General features: G+C 40.0%; 1 protein-coding gene across 1 annotated transcript in view; it reads right to left on the bottom strand.

Moving 5' to 3' along the window:
• Positions 1-25950, bottom strand: part of SCFD2 (sec1 family domain containing 2) — a gene marked incomplete at both ends in the record, with an annotated part of 175459 nt that overhangs the window by 11037 nt on the left and 138472 nt on the right. The window contains one exon of the mRNA XM_079534886.1: positions 1783-1928. Coding sequence (XP_079391012.1) covers positions 1783-1928 — 146 coding nt within the window. The remainder of the gene's footprint in view (positions 1-1782; positions 1929-25950) is intronic.

Here is a 25950-nt window from a genome sequence, read left to right as displayed (position 1 = left end):
CAAAAACTTTCAAAACCTTTTATTACTTGACATTTACCTATCAAAAATTTAGCACATTTTAATTCTATTTTTATACAATAGCTTCATAAATTTCTAATTCTTGTAGTGAAACTATTGGAAATTTTAATTTCTGGTGTCTAGTAGGGCACAAAATGTGTTACAATAATTACTTTAAATCTCTGTGGCTATCACACACATCTTAGACATGATTATAAGGAGAAGAAAAGAAGAGAGGTGAGGAGAAGGAAAGAAAGAAAAGAGGGAGAGAGGAAAGGAAGAAAACAGGAAGGAAGAAAGTGAGGAAAGAAGAATAAAGAAGGAAGAATAAGGAAGGAAGGAGTGAATATATGCAAGATCAAGATAAAAGTAGTTACATATCAGTCAAATTACACACTCTTGTCTTCCATGGTCACAACATTAACTGGTTTGATGATCTGATGGAAACATTCATCCACTGTTTTATGCAAAACTACAAATTTCAAAAGTCTTTCAAAGAAGCTATTCAATTAAACATATGCACAGAAACCATTTTTTGATTCTTGAGACACGGAGGCTTCCTTGCTCCTAACATGTGTAGCAGAAAAACACCTATAGGCTACAGCCTATAGATTTCGTCAGGTGAGCTAAATTGCTGTGTGCAAACTATGTGGTACCATTTGCTAGACAAAAATATGATCCTTTTGTAAAGAGATGTACGGCACAAAAACGTACTGACTGCTTATTCCAGCTACTCTAAATCTCCTAAACTGCCCTCAGCAGAAGGTTGTTTCTATTCAAGATAATTAAACCCACTCTACGGCCAGACTGGGTGCTGCAAACAGTTAATACATCCCTTGCTGTGTTCCAGCACTTAGCCCTAAGCAAACAGCCTGGGTTACATCCAAAGAACATAGTGATGCTAATTACACTTTAGGTAACTTTCAGAGGTCATTTTCTTATCATCTGACTGCCCCTACATTGACCTGTTTTAAACACTTAACAATTTTCCGCATTTCAGACACCAGACTGGTTATAAGCACTTGTAGACTTCAGTAACAATTCAGTAACAAATCCACCTTAGCTTTCCAGCAACATGTTGAAACAGTCCCCACTCTTGCTGTTGCAAAGCCTTGCTTAATTTGGACTATGTCCCTTTGCCAATCTACAGTATACTTATGAGTCTGGAGCAATATTTTTTTTTCTGGCTTAAGGCTGGAATCAAGTTTTACAGTCTCTCTAAATCATTGTATGTGTTTCCCACTATAAGCTCAATTTTTAACTGAAAAAAAAAAAAATTAAACACTTCAATGGATATGGGAGAAGAGAAAAACACTGCAAAATAGTCCTGATGACCTGCAGTTCACGTGTTCACTTTCTATAAACAAAAGCTGTTTTTCTCACCTATTCACAAATGGGATTGCCTCTTAGTTACAGAAAGGGGAGATAAAATACACAGAAATACAGCTGCTGTCTGGACACAGGCATCCTGCTTGGATAAGACATGAGAAGCCAGTCAGTTGCATATTGACCTTCTCCTTTAAATTTAAATTATCTCACAGAGCTACAGAGGAAATCCCCATTTTCTTCATCAGATAATTCTTTATTGACACGGACATGGATATGCATGAATTTGAATGAAGGACTTGATGATTAGGTCAATTATAAGATCTCATAAATCTATTGCACGTGGACAGAACCCATATAAGATTAGCACAGCAGCAAAATCAGTGCTGCTCATGAAGCTGGAATTTTGACAGCCTTCTATAGATGCAACAGACACATAGAAAAGGAAGATTCACTTGCCTGATTGGTGTTGCTGCCTGGATTATGTACAGACTTAAACTGCTTCATATGCATTCGAGCTCTCGCAACATCCTTCAGCAACTTAAAGATATTGTCCACTGCATCTGTGGCTTTCTGGGATGTTAGATCCAGTGCCGAGTTACAGCCTAAAGAAATAAAGAAGCATAAATGATAAACTTTCATGCACTTTGATAATAAGCAGTAGGAAAAGGCTAAGTGGGAGGAAAACGTGAACAAATGACAGAGAACAGAGCCTCTATGCACTAAAGGTACACAAAAAAAGGCAGTAGTATCAAAAATTCATAAGGAAGTCTCAATAGTAATCTAATCTGGATCGCCGTCCTTCATATCTTTGCATTTTGTATTATATCTTTTATACTATGCACTTATACTATAAAATATCTACACATACATATGCACTTATACGTAGGTCTAAGATCACTCCTGAAATATGTTTATCAGATACTGAACTTTCCTTTGTCTGAACTTTATTTCCTGTAGGACTGTGACTTGGGTCACCTGCTGGTGCAGCACAACAAAGCCAGGTGGCTGCATGCTTCACGCCTGCAGGGCCACACCACATCAGGGTACTGCGGGCCAGAGTCACTGCAACCCCCAAAGCAACCGAGTGAACGTGGAAGGAGCCTTGGTGACTCTCATGCTATAATTTTATGGGCAGACACTTGTGTATTTTTGATAGGGCTCTTGATATTTTTTTTTAATGAGTGAAAATAGCTTACAGAAATATTTCTATTTGTTGTGTATGTGCAAGATCTGCATGCTCTGATACTCTGATTGACTAACATCTAGATATTTCATTCGGCAGAGGAGCCTAGGTGTTGTCTGTGAAGTATTGAACACACAAACCCACTCAGCAGCTCATCACTCCAGTCTGTAAGTACTGTCACATCAGCAGTGCTCTCACAGTCAGAGAGGTTCCTGTGAGAGATCCTATGCCAGGTTATATGGAGGAGAACAGTGTTCAACAGCTGCAAAATGTGAAGCTGGGCACTCCTCAGGCCGACAAGGCTTACAAATAGAGTCTGAGGCCACTTTATAGTGCTTTACATTTATCACCAGCTCAGGCCAAAAATATTCATAGAAGATCTTGCATTGTCAGTGTGCTTTTAACCTACCCATGGGAAAACACACAAATGAGCAGACAGGGAAGTTACTGTTGGTTCCCAGCTCACAGGCTGGAGATATGTAATTGCTCATGTTTCCAAAGCAATTTGCAAATGAAAAATAAAATGAAAAGTTGTCTCTCATCATTGTATAAATCTATTTTTCTTCTCTCTGAGACAAGCTTTCTCTTTTTTAGCTGCACCGGAGACAGGCAGCCTCTAGCTACCTTCATTTGTACTGTCATTGTGCTCTCTGCAGCCTCTCTGCACAGCCGCCATCAGTGCTGGCCAGCCCTGCTCTGGCATGTTTGCTTTGCAAGTGAACACAAGGCCCCATGCCGAACAAGTTCAGGCAAGGTAAAAATCACATCAAGTATGCTTTGCTTTGGACACTCTTCTCATATCTAATTAATTGTTTATCTTCTTGGGCCATGTAAAAGCCTTTTGCTCTCATTCTATGGTTATTTTTCTCATTAAGAGAATTGTTTGTTTCCTTCTCCTGTTGGCATCACCTCTCTGTCTCTTTATTTTAAGAAGAGTGTTTCTACCAAGATGTTTCCACCCCTCTTGTCACTCTTCATTCCTGGAACCACAGGCTGCTTTCTAGGGGACACAGCCTAGCTGCGTGCCTAGAGCCACTGAGATGCACCTAACTGCATCTGGACTGTTACGGGCGCAACCTGCTCCTCAGCAACTCCTCAGCAGTCTGCTTACACCTCGCTGAGGGGAACAGCTCTGCTCTGGTTTCCCTGCAGGTGGCTGCAAATCAGAACCAGTTCTCACTGCCCCAGCGTGCACATAAGGGAAGCAGAGCACAGCCCCTTTTCTCTCCCTGCTCAGTGCTACTGAGAAACTTGCTCCTATTCCAATAGTGAGGAGGTGGAATACACTAGCTGCTGCACTGCTCTGTGCTAGTTACAACAACCCCTCCTGTTACAGTGCTCCGTTTTTTTTGTTTTTTTTTTCTCGCAGAAAGTTAGCACTGGAGCTATGAGAGCATGAATGAATTTCTTTGAATCCCAAGCTCTATTATACATGAGAAAAGCCTTTAAAAGAAAATATCTGGACATGGCTTTCCTGTCAGAGTTAAAGAAGACCGGTTGTGGAAAAAAGACAATCACCATTAACCACTGTGGGATTAAAGCATCTAAAGCATCTCAGTGATATCTCAAGAAGAAAACAAGCTGATGTTGTGCTAAGTGGGGCCATAAACTGAACCAAACCAGTGTCTCTACAGATTTCTGAAGTCAGGAGGAATATCATTTTTAAGAAAAGGAAACACACTGTGAACCCATGGTCTGTAGTTATACAGTGGCATGTGGTTATTCCTTGTTTAAAAGCAACAAAGGAGAATTTGTGAACTGTGTATCACAAAACCTTTCACTGAGCTTTGTCTGTTTTGACACATGGCCCAGGTGCTATAAACAAACCTTTTCTTTCTCAAAAGCAGTACATTTTGACACATTGTGAAGGTCTTGAATCCTTTGAGACACCACAAGAAGTCTACACTGCTTTCAAAATCCAGAAGTTAGGAAACCTGAAAGTTTATTGCTTTACTCTGTTTTATACCATAAGGCTGTCATTGCTATTAACTTAGACTTTCTCTAAAGCCCATTTACAAAAATAAACTGATATAGACCCTGCAAACCATGGAGCAGAGCAGTCAGAGTAGCTAAGCCATTTTAGCAGCACATACTGAAGCATGGGCTAAAACAGAGAATTGACACATTGAAGAAGCTAAAATCCAGCATCAGGCTTGCATTATGCAAGTTATTTTCTAGGTACGTACTTAATTTGCTTTTAGCAAAAGTCAGAGAAAGAACAGAGGTACAGGGCATCTTGAGGATCAGAACTCAAAATACAGCAGTATGATACAAAACTAATGAAAGTCTTCCATTTTCAGAATTCAGATGGTAGTGTAACAATAGGGATCTTTATTTTACTTGCAGATAAATCCAAAGCCATACATACATGTACCCACAGCCATAAGTTTAATAATGTTTTCAATATATTCATACACTGTTATGAAAAAGTAGGTAGAAATGAATATGCTTACACAGACCATGGTTGCATTTTGCAAGGTGAAAAAAAAGTGTTAACAACTCAAACTAGAACATTTGTGTGACTCCCCATTCACTCTACTTCCTCATAGATTCTGCCATGCACCTGCGTGTTTATTTTCAAATCTGATTTGTACTAAATTGTGCTTCATGCTGGCTCTCAGTGGGAAGGTGGTAACCAAGTATCACACTGTAGGACAAGGAAGGATACTCTAGAATATGATTGCTCTTATTTTCCACCAGCAATAATGGCAGTACATGAGAAATGAGAATTTCAATTTGGGGGATTAAGGAAGAGAGGTGTGTTCAGCTGCCCTCCAGAAGAGAGCATCCAGAGGGCACACAGAGCTGACAGCCTTCCTGTGTGCTTGGCACATCTCTGCCCCCTGGGATGGGAAGGGTCCTCCCTCTGTTCCCTCTGTCCTTGGCATCTCCAAATGAGAACAAACACAGTGAATTAAAATTGCAAGAAATCTGTCACTTAGGAAAAAACAGAGGAACGAGCTCCTGCTCATGCATGGTTAGAGGCTGTGAGCATTTTGAGGTACTTTGTCAAATCTTAAGTTCTGAAGTTGCACTTGCAAAAACCTGGCCACTTACCACTGTGGTCAAACACTGATTTAAGATCTACCTTCAGAGAGGTTGTGGGTTTTTTTTCTTTTTCTTTTTCTTTTTTTTTTTCCTTTTTTTTAATTATGGCCTCAGCATCTGTCACTTGGACATTTCTGTTTTATGGTAATATTTTATTGCCTCCTCTTTGCCAAAATTCAATAGCAGAACATGTAATGCCAACTTTAATGAGATACTGGAAATTCAGTACTGGAGGCTCTCATGTTACATGAAATTAAACCTGTCAGTTCTGAGAACATTTACATGGAAAATCTACACTACTTAGTAGAATAAATTACATACATTAACTGCAGGAGAAATTTAAGCTAGGCTCAGATGTGCTTTTTGAAGGAAATGAATGCAACAAATTCATTGGGGAACTATTCAGTTGCTCCCTCAAGTGGTCCATATCTTAATTAAAAAACCACACATGTTAATAAAGTTCCAGTAAATGCTCTGTAAGCCTAGTAATGTCTCCCAATAATGTTCGTACAAAAACTCCAGGTTATACAAAATGATGTAAAACATTATGAAAATACCACCCCGTAGCCTAAACAACCAAATGACCTCAGTCTTTTGCAAAGGTACCCTCCTCTTTTCTTCTTAATTTTAAAGTCATTTTATTTATGTTGACTACAAGGAATCACACTTCTAAAACAACAACAAAGTGAGATAAATTTTTCAGTAGTTTTGTTTAGTTTTCCATCTTTAGCTTGGACAATAGCACTGCATGCCATTGATGGTTTTTTGCATTTCAGATTTGGTTGTGCGTTCCTCATACTCCCAAGGCAGGAATGGTTGGAAAACATTTCCTTCTGAAAACAACTACACTACTTAGATTTTTAAAAAATGCTTGAAATCATTGTAACTTAGAGTCCTAAGAATGATGGTTATGGAGAAATGTCCAAGAGATGCTACCCCTCCCAATTTAAGTTCTAAGCCAAAGTGTAATTCTATGTGCTTAAACTGGTGAAGGCAGCTCTACAATAACATAACTGCACAGAAATGTAAGATGACAATTACAATGAGGAACTGTAATCTATTTATCAGCTACTGTAGAAAAACAATATTTTTATCAGGAAGACAAAAGTAATTGCATTTTAATGCTACATATAATTATCTGCTCAAAAAGGCCCTTTCACCCAGAACGCTATAGAACAGATGAAACGCCATCTGAAAACTGACAGGGATAATAGGCACTTAGGCTGCATTCAAGAGTACATAATAATTGTAATTTTATTTTTCTCCTTTATTCAAACTGACTGAACTATGGTCTATTGCTTAAGTAACCTTTCTTTAACCATGCTCAGAATAATATCCTTGTTTCTTCTTAAAAAAAAAAGCTATTGATTATAGCTTAAAATTAAACTTTAAAAAGATTGTTATCTAAAGCACTAAAGAGTTGGGTTTCCAGGAGAAACAGCATGAAAAAACTGAAAGCTAAATAACAACTCTGTGTTAATCTATGCTGTTGTGACTGCTTTCATACTAAGAGCAGGTAAAAATATACTCTAACAAGTTTCAAGGTAGTAGAGAAATGGGGCAGTCAGATAAACAGAAACATAACAGATCTCCAGCTCTTGCAGTATTTGAAGCTTAAGCATGAAAATCTTTCAGATGACATGCCATTCTTGATATATTTTATGTACATGCAGCTAACTCCAGCCTACCTGACTGGAAGAGAAATGAAAGAAAGAGTAAACATTTTGTTCAGTACAATTTTGACAGAACAAAACATGTCTAACAATAAACTCTCTAAAGCGATGAAGTTAATCAACGACAGTAGAATTTATAGCTTAATTGTAACTTTACAAGGAAAATTTACTGTTTGGTCTGCACTCTGCTCACTACTGAAATCCTGATCTCAGAAAGCATGCAGGTGTGCTTAACCACACCTGTTTGTGTTCCTTCAAACCCAGTCTTCACCCCTTACTTCAGCATCCCAGCTCCAATAGAAAGAAAAATCTTCCTATTCGCTGTCACAAAAGGCAAGTATATATATTTGAGTATAACCCAAAGAAAACCTTTCTAGCACACAATACTGAAAGCATCACCACCTTTCTGCAGCACAGCCACTCACACATATTTCTCATAACTCCTAGGGCCTTTTTCTTCATTTTTTTCAGCCAGAAGTGTTACAACAACAATTTTGTTAAAAAAGAAAGATGCCAATCGTGGTAAGGCACACATATTTCAGCACACTGACAGCATCCACTCTGTGTTACCAGATCAGCTGTGTCACATGTTATGCATTCAGTAGGTGCTCTGGAGACAAAAAAGCCATCTCTGGCAAGTCATTGTACTAATCCATAGAACAAATGGCCTCATGCAATGTTATTGGTTTTCAGATCTTCCACTGCAGGACACACAGGGAAAAACTGCTATCACTTTTACCATTTGCAAAGCACAATATCTCACACGTGGACTTGGAAGGCCTCAATTTGTGAAGATGTGAATCGTGAGCAAATTGCTTCTGGTATAAAAGCCAGCTGAATGGCCTGTTCCCTCAGCAGAATTTCAGAAAGCTTTGTACCTAGATAAAAAGGCAGATCGCAGTCCAGCCTACAGCTTGCATGATTGTGTTGCTTGGAATGAGCAGTATGGCTCTGAGGAGAGTAGGAAAAGCATACTTTGCAGAGGCGTTTGCTCTTAATGAACCTCATGGAAATATCTGTGAAAAATCAGTATTACATTCAGAGTCAGAAATAACACCGGAGAGGTCTCTGCAAATTTCTCTCCAGCTTTTGTTGAAATGGTTGTTTATATTTTTCACCACCCACTGTAAAATTATTTCAATTGAAATCACCACTGGAGTACTATCCCAAAAGCTAACTCTCCTTTTTCTTCTGGGAATGTTTCACATCACACCAAGAAAAACATCCTATAAAAAGCACGTTTATGGAAGATATTTTCCCTTATGAAAGCAGATAGCACTGACTCATCTACACAATTTTGAAGTCTTCTTGTGCTCATCTGCTCTATAATGCATGGAAACTGCACGCTGTACTTTACAGAGATCAAAAGAACGCAGTCCTGTCTGAATATCAAACAATGTGTGGATAAACAATGAAAGACAAACAAGGAAAAAGCGTGAGCAGAAAGAACAATAAAGCAATGAAAAACTCAAGCTATACAGATAGAACTGCATAAATTGTCCCAGTTTATGTTAATTTTTAATTGGAAATTATTGTTAACAGGAGAGGCAAGATGCTGACTGAATAAAGGATATTCTGCATGAAAAGCAAAATAAAAGAAGCAAGGTTGTGGAAAGGAGCTGAAAGTGAGAAGAAGAAACCCTATCACAAGAAGATGGACAACTAAGACACTATTGGTCTCCAAAATCTGAATAGCTGCATCACGTGCAAAGTTGCCCCTTCCTCCGGACATGCTGATGGTGCAGCCAGACACTGCTAGCAGAGAAACCAAAAAAATTACATAAGTGATGCTCATGTCATGCTTTTTCTTCCGTTAAATAAAAAGCACACTGTTGTGCAGATTGCAAATATCAGTTAATGATGAAAATGATTAGCAGTACATGCTGCAAGCACATGTGCAGAGGAAGGAAATATCCCGGAGTATTATACAGAATAAACTCATATTCAGTACACAAATAATAATTCATAAAATGTGCAATAGATAAAAAAGATGCTGACAGAAGCCCCAGTGTAGCAGAAAATGTAAACACATTCAAGATAAAAGGTGTGATGGGATGAAGTTAGGCGAGTGCCTAAGTGCCTTGTTGAACTAGGGTTCAGCCATCCTGTTTAGATTCAGAAATATTTTATTTAACAAACAAACAGACTGTGGAGCTGATCTGTAAATGTTCCGTTGTCTGTTGCGGCACTTAAGAATCAACATTTTCTGTCTTTGAAACAAAAAGGAAATTTGGCATGCATTGGGAAAAACACAGCTTATAACACAGGACTGAAGAAACAACCAACTGATAGAAAATGTGTGGGATTTGTAGTCATTTGCATTTTAGTATAAATTGATCATGTTTAAAACAAAAAGGAATAATGAAAAACACTCATAATACTGTCATCAAATTTCAACACCTACTTATTTACTGTGGCCAAAAGAATAAAGTGTACCATGATTTATGCTTCAAGTATGCAGCAGAAGCTCAGGGACTTTTTTTCATTAAACTGTGCCTGCCTAAGAATGAAAGAAGGCATGCAGATTCAGTATTAACCAGATGATGATTATTATTTTTTAGGAAGCAAAGAGGTTAGTAAATGCAAACAACCAATTGAGTCTGAAGGACTGACAACAGCAATTTAGAAATAGGGTTTATTTGTAACAGCACAATTCTGTGGCTGTTGTGGGGCCATGCAAGTGCAGCTCAGAGGCACCTGGGCCCAAGTACAGCATGCTATGGGAAATGACTGCCATTTGCAGGTTGTCTGTATGATGGTAAACATATAATGGTGATATTCATACTCATAATAATAGGTTCTCAGAAGATCAGCAGACATAGATAGATACGCTTTCACAAGTAATTGCACCACTGCAGAGGAGGAACTGAAAGTGGAAAATTTGGAAATAAAGTAAACTTTTCTGAAAGCCGTAGATGAGAGTTTTGCCCCATTGCTTCCCTCCTCTTCCACAAGTAGATGTGACCTTTTCTTATGGAGAATCCTCTCTTTGATGGATGCTCTGAACACAGAGCTGAAACACAGGGCAAGGAATCCTCAGCTTTGATTTCAGGTGTTTAAATACTATCAGCTGCCTACTAATCTGCCATATTTAGTAAAGAGAGATATCTTAAGTACATTTTGCACTAGCAAATCAGATGTTCAGAGCTCAGTACAGCAATTTCTTTTTCTAACGCAGCATACTCCTGAGTTCCCTGCTACATCTGCCCATCATTTCTGAGAGGAAAGAATATTTATTAATTTTGGTCCTGAAGTCCTCACACCAGCTTGTGACTGAAAATCTCAGTGAATATTCCTGCCTAAAGAATTGTGTGAGGATGTAATTTTATGAATATAAACACTGTGAAAAGTTATGTTCAAATTCAGTATTGGATCTTTCTCATTTCTGTTGAGAGCCTTTTTTGGATACGTTGTTTCATTTACCACTAAGTACAATTGATCAAGATTGCATTCACAATCACAGAATCATACAATCACTGAATCACGGAATTGTTTGAGTTGGAAGGGACCCTTTAAAGGCCATCTGGTCCAACTCCTCTGCAATGAACAGGGACATCCACAGCTTGATCAGGTGCTCAGAGCCCTGCCCAGGCTGATCTTGAGTGTCCCCAAGGATGACCTCTTTGGGCAACCTGTTCCTGTGCCTCACCACCCTTATCGCAGAGAACTTCTTCCTTATGTCCAATCTAAATCTCCCCTCGTTTAGTTTGAAAGCAGTTCCCCTTGTCCTTTCACAACAGACCCTGCTAAAGAGTCTGCCCTTTCTTACAGTCCCCCTTTAGACACTGAAAGCCTACTATTAGGTCTCTGTGGAGCCTTATCTTCTCCAGGCTGAACAGCCCCAACTCTCAAAGACTGACCTCAGGGGGAAATGTTCCATCTCTGATCACTTTTGTGGCTCTCCTCTGACCACACTCCAACAGGTCTATGTCTTTCTTGTATTAAGGACTCCATATCTGGACATAGTACCCCAGGTGAGGTCTCACCAGCACAGAGCAGTGGGGTAGGATCACCTCCCTTGACCTGATGGCACTGTTCTTTTGATGCAGCCCAGGATGTGGTTAGCTTTCTGGACTGTGAGGGTACTTGTTGGCTCACATCTAGCTTGCCATCTGCCTGTACTTCCAAGTCATTTTTGACAAGGCTGTGCTCAATTCTTACATCCCCCAGCTTGTATTGCTAACAGGGGTTGCCATAACTCAGGTGCAAGATCTTGCACTTGACTTTGTTGAACCTCATGAGGCTCTCCTGGGCCCACTGCACAAGCCTACTCCTTGTGTGGGCATTTCTTGTATAAGAACAGTCATAGAAGGCAGGAAGCCTCACACTTGCATGCAGACCTCAAAACCATGCTGTACTGTACACTGCTTCCTGTACATGAGCACGTTGAGGCTCTGGCATGTCTCAGGAGGAAAAGGCACACACGTGATGCCAACAAATACTTAAGACAGCAGCTATTGGGCCCCTGGGAGTAGAATGGCTATAAAAGCAACTAATATCAGTTTCAGGCCACAGCTACCTCCTCCGCTCCCAGTGAGGCCAGCCAACAAGTTGCAGAGTACCTGGAGGACAAGGGATGGCAGAGGAGATATTGACTGACACAATCAATCTTCTTGTCCCCCCTGAGCAAAGTGCCTCATTTTATAAAATTCAGTTATTAGGAGCAATCTGTCTCTTCTTTTTTTTCTTACCTGATTTGGATAATAGTAATGGGGAAGTTACTGAATGCCTGCACCTGCTTTGGTAGAAACAATGATGAAACCTCACTTTATCAAGATTCAGCCTGTACCATAAGAGACCATACATGTCAGTGACCAAAACCGGCCTTTTTGTTCCTCAGTATTAACAGAAAACTGCCAATTTTTATAAAAACTGTCACTATCCATGAACTGATTGGAAATACCTTCAAGTACTGCCTGCACTCTGTCAGCTGCTTGGTGAGTATAGGGCACTCCTGTACTGGAAATGCTGGGTACTCCATTGCAAAAATACATCTCCAAGCAACTGACTTTCCTTTTAAAATCACAGATCTCAGCATTTCCAGGCTGAGTAAAGTGCATGGCAACACATGTAACTAGAGATAATTAATAGGCCAAGGACAGTTCCCCCAGAAGCTTTTTGGTTGATATAGATCACCTTCCCTGAATTCCAAGCATTGTTACTAATAACATGAACAAAATGATTCACTACAAGATGACTGCTAGGCCTAGGCCTTGCTTTTCCATGTGGTCTGCAGGGAAACAAGCTGCTGAGCAAGAGCTCACTGCCCACACAGCCTTTCTGCACATCCATGCTGCTTTTTGAGGTGAGGAGCTGGCAGTAGGAGCCATGGCTTCTGCTAGGCAATGTCACCCACAGTGTGCAGGCACCAGGCAGGTAACACAGCAACCTCCACAAATCGATAAGCTGTACCTCAGGGGTGAACCACTGGGGAGTAAGGAGATGTTTCTTCACAAGCAATGAGAAAGATCAAAGATAAATATTCTCTATATGCTTTATTACTACTCTCTCAGATGTGTAAAATGTTGTTTATAATTGACTCTGTGCAGTGTCACCGTTACAGTCTCAGCCAATGTCAAGGTGATTTTGTCTGCTATATTATTCAGAAATTTTTACCAGCCTCAGATGTAAAATTTCAACTGCTTTAATTATGTGGGATGTAATAAGGTCCTTTTTCCCTCATACAGAGACCTATTTTTATACTAAAGGATTAGAAACATCATATTAAGTTATTCGATATGGCATCTGGAAAATGTTTACTTGCAAAAATGTTCTCTCTGTTCATGGGGGTTGAACAGTCTCAACAACTGAATAAAAACTGAGGGAAATTAGTTAAAGCAACAGTTCCCTTGCGTTAAACGGGAAATCACATTTAAGCTCCTACTATGATCCCCTGGTGGTGAATCATTCTGTCACAGTTCATTGTAACACCCTGCACTCCTAGGACCTCGATTACACCTTTTGCTGCTGTTGCAAAACTACACTTGCTTTATTTCAATTGCTGTCCATTTAAAAATCACTGAGGTGCAATTCATCTCTAATAGCATTACCTATATGAAAAGGTGGAACACAGTCCACACTCACTATGTCACCCTGAGGACTTTTCTGGAAAGGTGTACCAGCCTGCCCAGAGAAGTGGTGGAGTCCCCACAGCTGATGGTATTTAAGAGATGTGGACTTGGCAATAAGGGATATAGCTGAGGGATGGGACTCGGAAGGTCAAGCTGATGGTTGGACTTGATGGTCTTGAAGGTCTTTTCCAATCCACATAATTCTATGATTCCAATATAAATCTGAGATAAGAGAAAGATTAAACTGAAGACCGGAAGAAGTATGGCAAGGATAACAAGGCCTGTGCTGTTATTCTAAAACTCAGCAACGAATAACTGCCACTGTCAGCTCCCAGTACACTCAAAGTCAAAAATCCTTACTCTGCAGATATAAATAAGCTGTCCTACTTTCTGCTTATGCCAGCACTACAGAAAAGAAAAGGTATAGATGAACTAGATTATACCTTATCTTGGGAATCATAAATGGAATTCAATCCATATTTGATACGTAGAACTTTTTTACATTTATTTTTGTTCCTTTTTTAATTTATGTAGCCTTTTTCATAGCTTGTCCAGAGTGCTGCACTAAAGTAAAAATTCAGGACCTTGTCTCCATCAAGAAGTCTTCTAAAGAAAAGGAGCCAAATGAAAGCAGTATGAAGTGATGTCTAATGAAAATCTTAACTGAGAAGAAAACCAAGAGAATCCAAAGCTCTGATGTGTGAGCCAAAACGGACACAGGTTGGCTTTCAAATCTTAGAGTGTTTTTGCAGAGCTAGCAGCTATAAAAATGTATTTGCAGTTGTAAGTTGAGCAAATTTAATATGAGTCACAGTGGCTGTAAACATGTAAACCCCCACAGAGTGGTTTGTGAGTCACTTCTCTGCATATACCTACTAGCATTCAATTGAAGACTGAATAACCGAGTAACTGCAGAACACAGTACGTAAACGTAGATGAGCTAAAAATGACACAGATAACTACAATCTAGTGACTTGCCTTTCAAATAGACATCAAGTTCAGACAGATTCTGAAGAAAAGAATAATTGTGTGCTAAAAATGAATGAAAAGTGTAGGCAAAAACTGAGAAAAACATATAACCAGGCTTGCTATACATCTCTCTGGCTGAGATAAGGGACACTTCAGCTGACAGAAAACTCATCAAAGAATGAGTTCGGGGCAAAGAGATGAGACTTAGCAAAAGAACTGCAAGGAACAGTCAACAACACAATCTTAGTGATGTTCCCTGAGGACTGAGGAATATCTTAGAATGGCCTTACTGGTTTTGTTTATGACTTTAGCAAGGAAGATGGAGTCTGATGTTGAAATTGCTGAAGACAAAATTAAGAAGGATTCTCAAAGGTAGAGGGAACTTGAAATTTTATTTAAGACTTAAATTTAAAAGGAAAAGAAACAAGGCACACCACAACAATACAGCAATACAAAATGAGACAAAATTCACCAAAGTCATAAACCTAGTGGGTAATAATAAGAAATCTCTCCATCAGTTCAGAGTCTGCAATGGTAAGAAACAGAAAGAGAAGAATCTGGGTGGCATGAGGGCTACCAACATCACATCAGGAATGTAAAACTCATCAGATAAGATACTTCCTGTAGATATACTGACATGTTATTTTGTCATTAAAAATGTAAAACTGCAGCAGAAACAATTTTGGTCACTTTTTCTTGTGACATGAATTCAGACAAGAGCATGTGTAAAGAAGATCTGTGAGCATGACGACAGAAATTAGAAACTTTACATATCTGAAGCAAAATTGCACTTTTCAGCTTGGCAAGACGAAGAATGAAGATAAATAAACTAGCAAGTAGAATAAACTGTGAGCCATCAAAGGAACAAAGTCCTAAAAGAGCCTTTGTGTAAAAGTCACTGGAAACAAGAGCTGTTTCAAGATGGATTTTGATAATGATATACATGAGATTATAATAATGTTGTCTAGAAAGGAGAAGGAGGCCGGGTTTGGAGATAAGGGAAGCACCTCCTTACTGCTGGCTCTCCATGTAGACCCTTGACCATTTCAAAATATTTTTACATTTCTGAGATCTAATATTACATCTAGGAAAAAGATTTGCCCAACTATCTACGAAAGTTTTCATAAATGCTAATGTTAAGATTTTGACTATTAAAATTGTAAAAATGTCTGGCAGTCTTTTAAAAGCCTGGTTCAGTCTGGCTGCAGGCTGTCAGTGAGCAATTTCACCACACACATTCTTCTTTCCTGACAAATAGCTCAGTGAATAGCTATGGGACAGGCTGTCTGAGACGTTTACAACCCGCTTATGACAAAGAGCTCAAAGCTGGGAATCGGACTCTAATAGAAATGAAAATATTTTTCCCCATAGAAAGTAATTACAATTCCCTTTCCTCCTCTCAAGGCATAAATGTTGGGTAAATCAGCTAGCTGTTGGAAAAGACTGGTAGGAGCAGTAAAGCCATCAGAGACCACAGATGTGCAGCTTTTTCACTCTCCTACTAAGCCAAACTGCTCTGGCATTGAAGAAGTGTAGAAAGGTCATCATAGAGGCAAAGTAATGAAAAAGTCAATGCTGAAAGAAAAGCAGAAGCCTTGAAAGTAGCCATATGCGTAGCTTATAAAAGACAGGATGTTTCCTGGTATACATTGGCTAGTTGATGGGATTCTATAGAGGGATTCTGCAACTTGTTTTCACAGGGAAGGACATTTACCACATCCTCCTGGGGAGCATGGAAAAGCAAACACACCACCTTGCTGCCTAGAAAGCTCAGGTGAGTGGAAGGAAAGAGAAGACAGAGGATATATTCGTGAAAAGGCGTACTCCAAACATCTCCTGCTGCTTGAACTCCCAATAACAGTGACATGGTGTATAGGAAGGCCTGGTCCTACAGCCAGGGATAAGTGTCTGCTTCTTCCTCTGACAGCTTGCTCCAGTCTGGGAGAGCTACAAACCTCTAAAATGTCATTACTCACATGTGCTCAGTTTAGCCTTGATGGATTTTCACAATTAAGATGTCTAAAGACACTCTTGCCAAACACTCCAGCCTTTCATAGGGAGTAGTGCTAACAGAGCAGTCCATCCATCATTGCTGAAGGGAAGTCACAATCTGTTACTTCCTGCTCCTAACTGTGTTCAGACAGCAAAAAATGTGCTATTTTGACAGAACTTCACCAGTCTGTCCCATTTCCTAGGCTATACCCAATCCAGGACTGCTTATCCACTGAGTTGGTGCCATGGGGTTATATTCAGAGCTGCAGCAAGGGGTGGGCTACTAATGGCACGCAGGCAGTGATGGGGAGGGTCTGTCAAAATACTAAGTCTATATTGAAAATGAGAAGCAGAAAGCTCTACTCATTTTTCTTTTTAGTAAGCTGTTGAACTACAGAGGAATGTAACAAAAACTGTACTTATCAATAAATTTATGACATTGATGCCTATTTAATTTGTTGAACCAATTCCTTGCCAGGCTAGCTCCACAAAATTCAGCATCCTGTTTTTATAGAAGACTCAGTAAAAAGACATTCATACTTGAAATGCCTAAACGGCTCCAATCAAGCTCTTCACATTTACTAAGAATGCAAACAAAATGACATGACCTCAGTAGAAATAGTTCACTCCATACTTTTCAAAGGACAACAGACATATGGAAGGAATTACAGAAAGGGAGTCCATAAAGAAGACTAGCTCATCAGAAAAATGGTTTGAATAAGAATGAAATTGCACATGAAATGGAGAAAAGATAGGTAAGCAGAGAAAAACGGGGAAACGTAAGGAAGAATACCCTTTCCTTAAACGTTACTTGCTGAAATTTTAAGAGCAGATATTGCAAGAATGTATCATCAGATGGCAGGAAGTAGAGTCTGTGCATCCTGTATAAGGAGGTTCCATATTTCAGAGAGCCTTAAAATACTGGAATGGGAAAAATATATATATATATATCACAAGAAGTATTTAAAAATCAGAAAACTGCAGACCCACAAAAACATAGCAGTTACTCAGAATAATATAGCTGACATTTACTAGGAGAACTGGAGCCAGTGTACCTGTACCTACCCTGGCAATAAGTGCTGGGTCAAAGATCATGATAGTACTGGGCATCTGTTGCTCCTTGGAGCATCCTGCCCAACACAAGAAGCTCCCCAGTGCAAGTGGCTGCTTTGTGGCCCTCAGCATTGAGAACACAGTATTGATCAGGGCCGAAGATATGTTGTGAGCCAAATGCAGTACAAGCAGGTCAAGACGCCCAACTCTGCATCACTCCATGCATGTGTAAGCTCCTTGGATGTTAGAGGAGATTTAGTGACTTCTAGCTCAATGTCCAGATCATGGAAGTACACATAGGAAAAAAGCATAGAACACTATCAAACAAAACTCTGGAAGACTGAGCAGTTGTGGCACATGGTAAAATCATATTCTCACCAGAGAATATTAATCGGGATTTGCTGGCAATCTCTTCAGTGGCCTTCAAGTTGAAACAAGAATGTTACATCTTCATGAGAAAAAAAATCTATCCAAATTTACTGGAAAACTGGTATTTGAAAGTGACATCATCTTAGTTACGTTACAAAGAGATTAGCAGCAGATCTGAGCAGAAGTTTTAAGTACCTCCAGAAGTATTAAAGTCAAAGTTTAAAAGCAAGTTAATTAGATTCAAAGTATCGCACAAATCTGTTCTGCAAATGTGGGCTTAAAAATGGTTCAGAAAGGCTCATTTGACAAATGGAAAGGTAGGAGACAAGGGGCTTCTGGAGAGTCAGTGGGTGACTCAAGTAACTTCAGGCTCTTATTGGTCTTAATGTGTGTCTGCTCACAGAGGAGCAACTCAAGTGATGTTGAGATGGTGATCTCTCTTTGCTTTCATGGATACCTGCAAAAAAGACCACCACACTCAGTTTGATCAGAATCAAAATCAAAGTCTGAACTAGTACACAGAATAGCCCAGATCTCTCAGGGATGCTGGGAAACTTGCACTTCTGCTGCCTAAGGCTGCTGTGCTTCATGCTAAAATCAGCAACTGCTATATTCAAGGTACAGCCTTGTCAGAATAGGATTTAACACTGAAACCTCTTAGAATTACCGAAAATATTTTAAGAACATGGTGGATTGCACTCTACATTTATTCAAAATGCATTTTGTTCCTTGCTTTGCCAGCAATAACACTGCAGCAATGCTGACCAATACTGAAAAACCTACCAGAAATGTGTTGATGCTAATCAGAGATGCTGGAAGTGCATTAAAAACATAGCATATTCTCAACAACCAATCAAAAATGTTATGTTAGATTTTAGTAAGACAGGTGTCCAGATGAATTGAATCTTTCCATCCCTAGCTACTTGGGTTCCTTGGTGGATGGCAAGAATGACTTGTTTGCCAAGCTGTCATATGGGTGGAGAGTCTGAATACACAGAGAATCCCAGATTTGATCACTCAGCACTGCTCTGTGAGTAGCTGACAAAGCCTCTTTACACCTGCAGCACGGCTTATTTAGACATGCGGACATTTATTTAACCAGTGGACCATACACTTGATGCCAGAACAGAGCAATAGTTACACTGAAAAAAGAAGCGGGCCAAATTCTTCTGAAGTGTTCTGGATCCCCTGGTGTAGGGAACCTGCTTTGTCAGGGGGGTTGGACTCGATGATCTCTGGAGGTCCCTTCCAACCCCTACAATTCTGTGATTCTGTGATTCTGTGATCTTTCAGGAGCAATAATGCAAGTGATAATACATAGGAGCCAAAGTTTTAATAAACTTTGGGTGGTTTCTTCTAGTTTGAAAGGCAAGATTTCCTTCATCATTCCATTATAAAATGATAAGCAGATGATTTTTGCTTTGGTTAATCTATTAACACATAACCAAGAGAGAAGAAAGGCCAATGAATTGCAGAGGTATTAAATTTTCTACACCATATTAAGTAAAATCACTGTATTAATATGGTTTCAGTTCTAAGTTATACATATAAGATATTCTAAAGCACCCTGAAACAGACCCTGATGTCTAAAGTACCCGTGCTCAACAGAGAGGCTCACACTTTCTTCATTGTTTGAATCACTTCCCAACAGTGATAGCCTTTGTATCTCCAACTCCAGATTGCATCTTAACCATCCAGTAACTGAAACAACTGCTCAGCTATTAAATGACATAGGAAAACACTGCACACATTTTTATCATCTTTTTGAGGAACTTAGCAGCTACAAGTGATAAAGAGGTACTTATGTGGTGCAATCAGGCAGCTCTTTGCAAGTACAAGCAAAGGCTATTTGGTCACCCTCTTAGGACAGGCAGTCCATGCCTTCCGCAAGTCCCCTTCTCTCTTTTCTTTAAAGAAATTCCTTCAGTAATTCAATACTGCAATATCTTTCCAGTCCAAGGAGTTAAGTCAATTGCTCTGACAGACATCTAGGAGGTTCTCCACCCAAAGGACTAAAGGCATGAATTTTAGCACAAGTCGGTGTGAAAAAGCTACTTCAAAGGAACAGCAATACAACCCAATTCTATAAACCACTTGAAATGATCCCTCTACACATTCATTGGACTGAAAAGGGGCATGCCATTGTGTACAACCATTCCTGGCCTTAAGGCTGCTTTCTGGCCTCTGGAAGTTCAATGCATGGCCTTAGGGAAAACAAGGATGTTTCCAAAAGAGAGGTAGGTTTTTTAAATGTAGCTGTCTATCCAGTCATCCTCCTGCAGATAATAAAAGGAGTCCCATTGACTTCTATTTGCTACTTACAAAGAGGTTTGCAAATGGGAGGCTAACTCAAAAAAAAAAAAAAAAAAAAAAAAAAAAAGTGTGTTTGGTACTGCAGAGAATTTTGTGCTAGAAGAGATACCTTACAGAAAGCTGGTGAGAATGCCTTGCAAAACACAATGAGTGCATTATCTGTTAGTTGGTAAAGTGTCAGTATACACTTACTTTTGCTTTTAAGAATTTACTTAATTTGGAAAATGTGTTGCATCACTGCAAAAGAGCTCCTTTTCCTCACTCAGATGCAGTACATCTAGCAATAAGTCTATGCAGGCTGAAAAGAGGATTATACAAGCATATTTCTTTATGCCTATAAATCCAAGAAGAGCATTTAAATCTGAATGTTGATTCCCAACACTTGAGCCTGAATGATTTAGAAAATAACACAGCTTTCGGCATGTACTTACATACATAGAAACACAGTATTTCTAATTTCTAATACATCTGAACCTACCATCTCTATCATTTTAGAAATAGAACTTGATGTAAAACCAACTCTATTCTAAAAAAACTTATCATGCTATTCAAGCTCCAAGACTAAGAACATCTCACAGATCTTAAGCCTGCTCAAAAAAAAAAAATCAAACACAAACAACCAAAATAGAACATAGGCTTGTTATTATTGCCGCTTCAGTTACCTGTGCACAACTACACTTAAAGCCAATTACTGTGCATTCTGACAAAAAATACCTGTAGAGTTCTAATTCTAATTCACATTCAAAAGCAACTTTATGTTGGAGACGTTTAAGTCCCATCACACGTACCAATGTTAGAGTTTAGTTTGGATTAAGAGTTTTGAAGGGAATCCTTCCCCTGTTCACACTGACCGTGCCTTGTTTTGCACTACAGAGAAAGCCTGGAGTGCACAGAATGACTTCCTTCCAACAAATGATACCAAAACTATTCCCCAACAACTAACTCAGATGACAAGGCCAGAATAGAACTCCAGAGAACAGAACTTCAGCCTCAGCTGTGTTTGGAGAATAAACAGAAGGGAAACAGAACATTACTTCACTCAAGTAGAGAATCCGTGATATACACACAAACGTATGTGCTTCGAAAAAATTAAAGTGACATTAGTAGGCAGCATGCAAAATTGCAATAAAACCTTCTGCTGTTTGGACAGCTCTAAAAATAACAAATGACTATGCTGCTAAGTACCATAAAAGATAATGGGGTGGAAGTAAATATTTCAGAACTGTTAGGACAAGAAAGGGAAGAGATACTAAGAGGATGGCTCTGGAAGGGAAAAGAAAGAATGAAATTTTATAAAAGCCTCTGAATAAGTCTAAACCATGCTTTTTCCTTAAGCATGCTTAAAGCAAAGCAGATTTTTACTCAAGTATGTCATTAAGGTCAGTCATTAAACATGCTATTTTTTTCCTTTTAATTGAGCTCCTCTTTGAATCTTTGCCTCCTGTTTCTTTCCACGCACTTACTGCACAGGGAAATTTCATTCAGCAATGTGAGCACAAAAGACCTTCATCAGTTGACCATACTCATAGTTGCAAAACAAACACAGCTGCCAGTGTCTGCATGCTCAGCACAGTCTTTCTCTATATCTGTGACTTTGAGGGTTCAAAACTGGAGTTCAGTTGTACCCAGAGTACAACTGAATAGAGGCATGAAAAGCTAAGCTCAGACCCCATGCTCACTTTTACATCAGTGGTTGCAACATGGATGTTAGAGGAGTTTAAGGAGCAGAAGTTCCAAGTTTGTACTGGCAAATGCTTGGACAGCATCTGCTGACAGTGCCCCATAAAAGATCTGTGTTACCACAAATGACAATCTAGTCTTCTTCTACAGGCTCTTGAAACAAGGTTAGTAAGGAACTAATTGAATCTTTCTGGGCTGTACTCAATAATGCAAGTGACTCAACGACTTCTAGGAAGACTGAATCACTCAAGTTGATCTCAGAAGACAAAGAAAAGGCTGCAGTATGGATACTTTGGCTCAGTGGCTAACTTTTCTTACTCTAGTCCAGACTGCCTAATTTCCATTCCCACTGGTGAACTAGCATTGTGCTTGTTTAAGCAGTGTTTCTATTAATTTTGTAGAGAAAAAGGAGGGATTTTGTCCTGTTTTGAGAATCACCTTCTTCCCCTGCTGGCAAGCACCCAAATCAACCTGCAAGAACTAGTTGTGTTGGGTGGCTGAGAAAGATAAATTCAGCAAGGAACTCTTCCAGGAGCAGGCAGAGATGATTGGGATAGCAGAGTGAACAGAATCACAGGGCATCCATTCATCTGATCACTGATTACCAAGCCATTTCAACACCATTGTTCTAGGAAAGGACTGCATTAAAGGGCTCAGTTGCTGTCTTGTGTCAGAGGGCAAGGCAGGCTCTCCTCATTTCATGTTGAATGCTTTGATTGCCTCCAAATTAAACTATGCCTTGGTGCATTCCCTCTGCTCAGCCACACCACAAATTCCAACACAAACAGCTAGAAGTAGGAATGCAAACCTACAGGAGACTGAACATACTGCAGCTCAGGAAAATACCTAAATACATGGGTTTGACATTCCAGACTACTCTCAGGCAAAACAAGTTGCTACCTCGCTTTTCACAGTACCAACAGTAAATGTCTCTCTCTTTATTACAATAAATAAAACCAAAATGTTAATATCAATAATAGAATTATCGAGCTCTAGCCACTAAACAGTTTTGAATTTCATTTGCAGTGTGTCTATGAAACAAAAACATTTATTTGGAAAAAACAAATGGTGTTCTAAGAGCTTCACCCTGTCATCAACGAAGATGAAATGTACTTCCTAAGTGCCTCTGTTCCTGCTGAAATGTCAGCTCCAATCAAGTGAAAGAAAAGAAGGTTATGAGGAGTAGTCAACATGAACTCACTGAGGGGAAATCATGCTTGACCAATCTGATGGTTTTCTGAGATATCACGACTGGCTGGGTAGGTGAGGGAAAGCAGTGGAAGTTGTGTACCTTGACTTCAGCAAGGTTTGTGACACTGTGTCCCATAACACCCTCATAAGTAAGCTTAGGAAGTGTGCGTCAGATGAGGGGACAGTGTGGTGGACTGAGAACTGGCTGACTGGCAGAGCTCAGAGAGTTGTGATCAGAGGTGCAGTCTACTTGGAGACCTGTAGCTACTGATGCACCCCTGGGGTCGATGCTGGGTCCAGTCTTGTTTAACATCTTCATTAGTGACCTGGATGAAGGGATAGAGTGCATCCTAAGCAAGTTTGCTGATAATACAAAGCTGGGAAGAGTGGCTGACACACCAGAAGGCTGTGCTTCCATTCAGTGAGACCTGCATAGGCTGGAGAGTTGGGCAGAGAAGAAGCTGACGAGGCTCAACAAGTGCAAGTGTAGTCCTATATGTGAGGAGGAATAACCACATGCAGGTTAGGGGTCAACTGGCTGGAAAGGAATTCTGCAGAGAAAGACATAGGTGTCTTGCTGAATTGACTACGAGTGAGAAGCGTGCCTTTGTGGGCAAGAAGGCCAATGGTATCCTGGGATGCATTAAAAAGAAAGTGGCCTGCAAGTTGAAGAAGGTGATCCTTCCCCTCTATTCTGCCCCAGTGGGGTCACATCTGGAGTACTGTGTTCAGTTCTGGGCTCCCCAGTTCAAGGCAGATGGAAAACTTCTGGAAACAGTCCATTGGAGGGCTACAAAGATGAATAGGGACCTGGAGGACAGGCTGAGTGATTTGGGGCTGTTCAGCCTCTATCTTATCAATACTTATAAATACCTAAAGGGAAGGAGAAAAGTGGATGGGGCCAGGCTCTTTTTGGTGGTGCTCCGTGACAGGACAAAAGGCAATGGGCACAAAGGAGAACATGGAAAGTTCCATCTGAACATGAGAAAGAACTTTTTTACTTTGCGGGTGACAGAGCACTGGAACAAGCTGCTCAGAGATGTTGTGGATTCCCTTCTCTGGAGACATTCAAAAACTACCTGGACACTTTCTTATGCAATCTACTGTAGGGAACCTGCCTTAGCAAGTGGTTGAACTGGATGATCTCCAAAGGTTCATTCCAACCTCTCTAATTCTGTGATTCTGTGAAATGTTCTGCCTCACAGCTGGAAGCTCAGACACTCCGCTGCTGCCCTCTCCTGCCCAGTGTTCAGCCTGCTGCTGCTAGGAAGAAAATTAGCAGTTGGACAAGCAAGCAAATGTCAGACTGATATTTCTTCCTATAAACTTAGAAAATATTAAATTTTAATGTTAGTTGTCAAAATAAACCTAGATTTGATTTTACATTAAGGAGGACAGAACCTTAATATACACAAAGTAGCTAATACAGCACTGACAATCCCAAGGACTAAACAGAAAATGCTTGACTGAAAAACCAAGCTTATCACGTTCTCTGCTTGCTTGCCAGCCTCTTCTCTCTTCCCTGTTGTGCCACTGTGCCCGCATGGGCACCAACACTCCTCGCACCTCCAAATCTGCTGTGTTCACAGCTGGGCTCCTCTCCTGAGAAATTTGCACAGTAATATATTTTCCTGGGCTTGTCTTGCAATTGGCAACTATCATTAAAAATCTGCCTGGTATTCAGGTGAGCAGACCCAAACCTGTCCAAAGATGGTTCATTATTGCACTTTCAGATTAACTGAGGGCTCTTGAATCTCAAATCCCTCTTAGTAGATCATTCAGGTTAATGGTGATGAGAAGTCAAAAGTTTCTTCTCAAACGCAGAATTTATATTTATTGTTAGCAAGAAGGTGCTGGTTCTTTTACTACAGAAAAGCTAATCTGAAAAAGTAATTTCATTCTGGAGAAAGATGGGCACTGATGCCATTAACCGAGAATGGAAACAGTCATTGTGCCTCACAGTCTCACTGCTTCTTTCATAATGAGCACAGTGACCTCTGCTGTCTTGGGAAAGACATCCTCAGAAAAGCAGAAGGATAAGCTCCCCAGCCTTTCCCTGCTTGGTCCATTCCCCTCCTTACTTCGTGAAAAAAAATGCTGCATATATTCTTCCTATTGCATTTTATGTTAAAATACAGAAATCATGCTGTACGCCCTTCTGTCTCTACTGCAGATTATCCCTCAGCAGCTCTGGCTGGGGTGTATACTTCAAGCACGTTCCCGGGAGGTGGCTGCACTGGCCCCAGGACTGCCTTCAAAGATGTTGACCTGAAGGGTCCCTATATACAGCAATGATTCACTTTTACACTCATATAAGATGGAAAGTTTTTTTTTTAAATCAGCTGCAATCATGTCAACAGCTCCTTGCAGCAGAGGAAGAACTGGTATCCATTTGGCTCCATCCTGGGAGCCATAAACAGCTTGTTGACAGGGGTCGCCACCCCAAGAGAGTGCACAATTGATGAACTCTCCCTTGCATGCCTTCTGCAGGCAGTGTAACTTGAATTCAGGGAGAGGATTTAAGACAGAGATATGTTGCACTAACCAGAAACAATCGGAGAAGATTGTATTGTGTCTGACGAGGCAAGATGCCAAATAAATGGGAAATGAAAATAAGCAGGAATTTTGAACCAAGCTTTGCTGCTTTTGCTGCGTTTTGTTATGTCTGCTTTTTGATGCATTAGCTATTGTTCACCAGGCTGCACTGTGCCAGATCTGAACTCACAGCTTCAAATTGAATACAAACACCACTAATAATACAAGAATAGCACCCATAGTTTTACTGCATTTGAACTCCAAACTGCTGAGAGCAAGGAGGATCCAGGGATGGCAGGCATGGGGAAGAGATGTGGGTGTGAGACCCTGCTGGCAGGTGAAGAACAGCTGGTATAATGAAGTGGAAGAACTCAGCAGACTTCAGACACAAATCTATAAAAAAAAAAAAACTAGACTCAGTAGTTCTGATGCTCACTAAATAAAATGTATTTTTTTTTTCACTTGACTGTTTTCTTGCTAAAGCTCTTTCCGAATTTCCTTTGCAGTTATTTCCCCTTTGTGGAATTCTTTTGCTTCCTGTTGCTTT

This window comes from Tetrao urogallus (genome assembly GCF_951394365.1).
Source record: "Tetrao urogallus genome assembly, chromosome: 4".
NCBI classification, from domain to species: domain Eukaryota; kingdom Metazoa; phylum Chordata; class Aves; order Galliformes; family Phasianidae; genus Tetrao; species Tetrao urogallus.
This window is presented reverse-complemented; position numbering and strand designations above follow the sequence as displayed.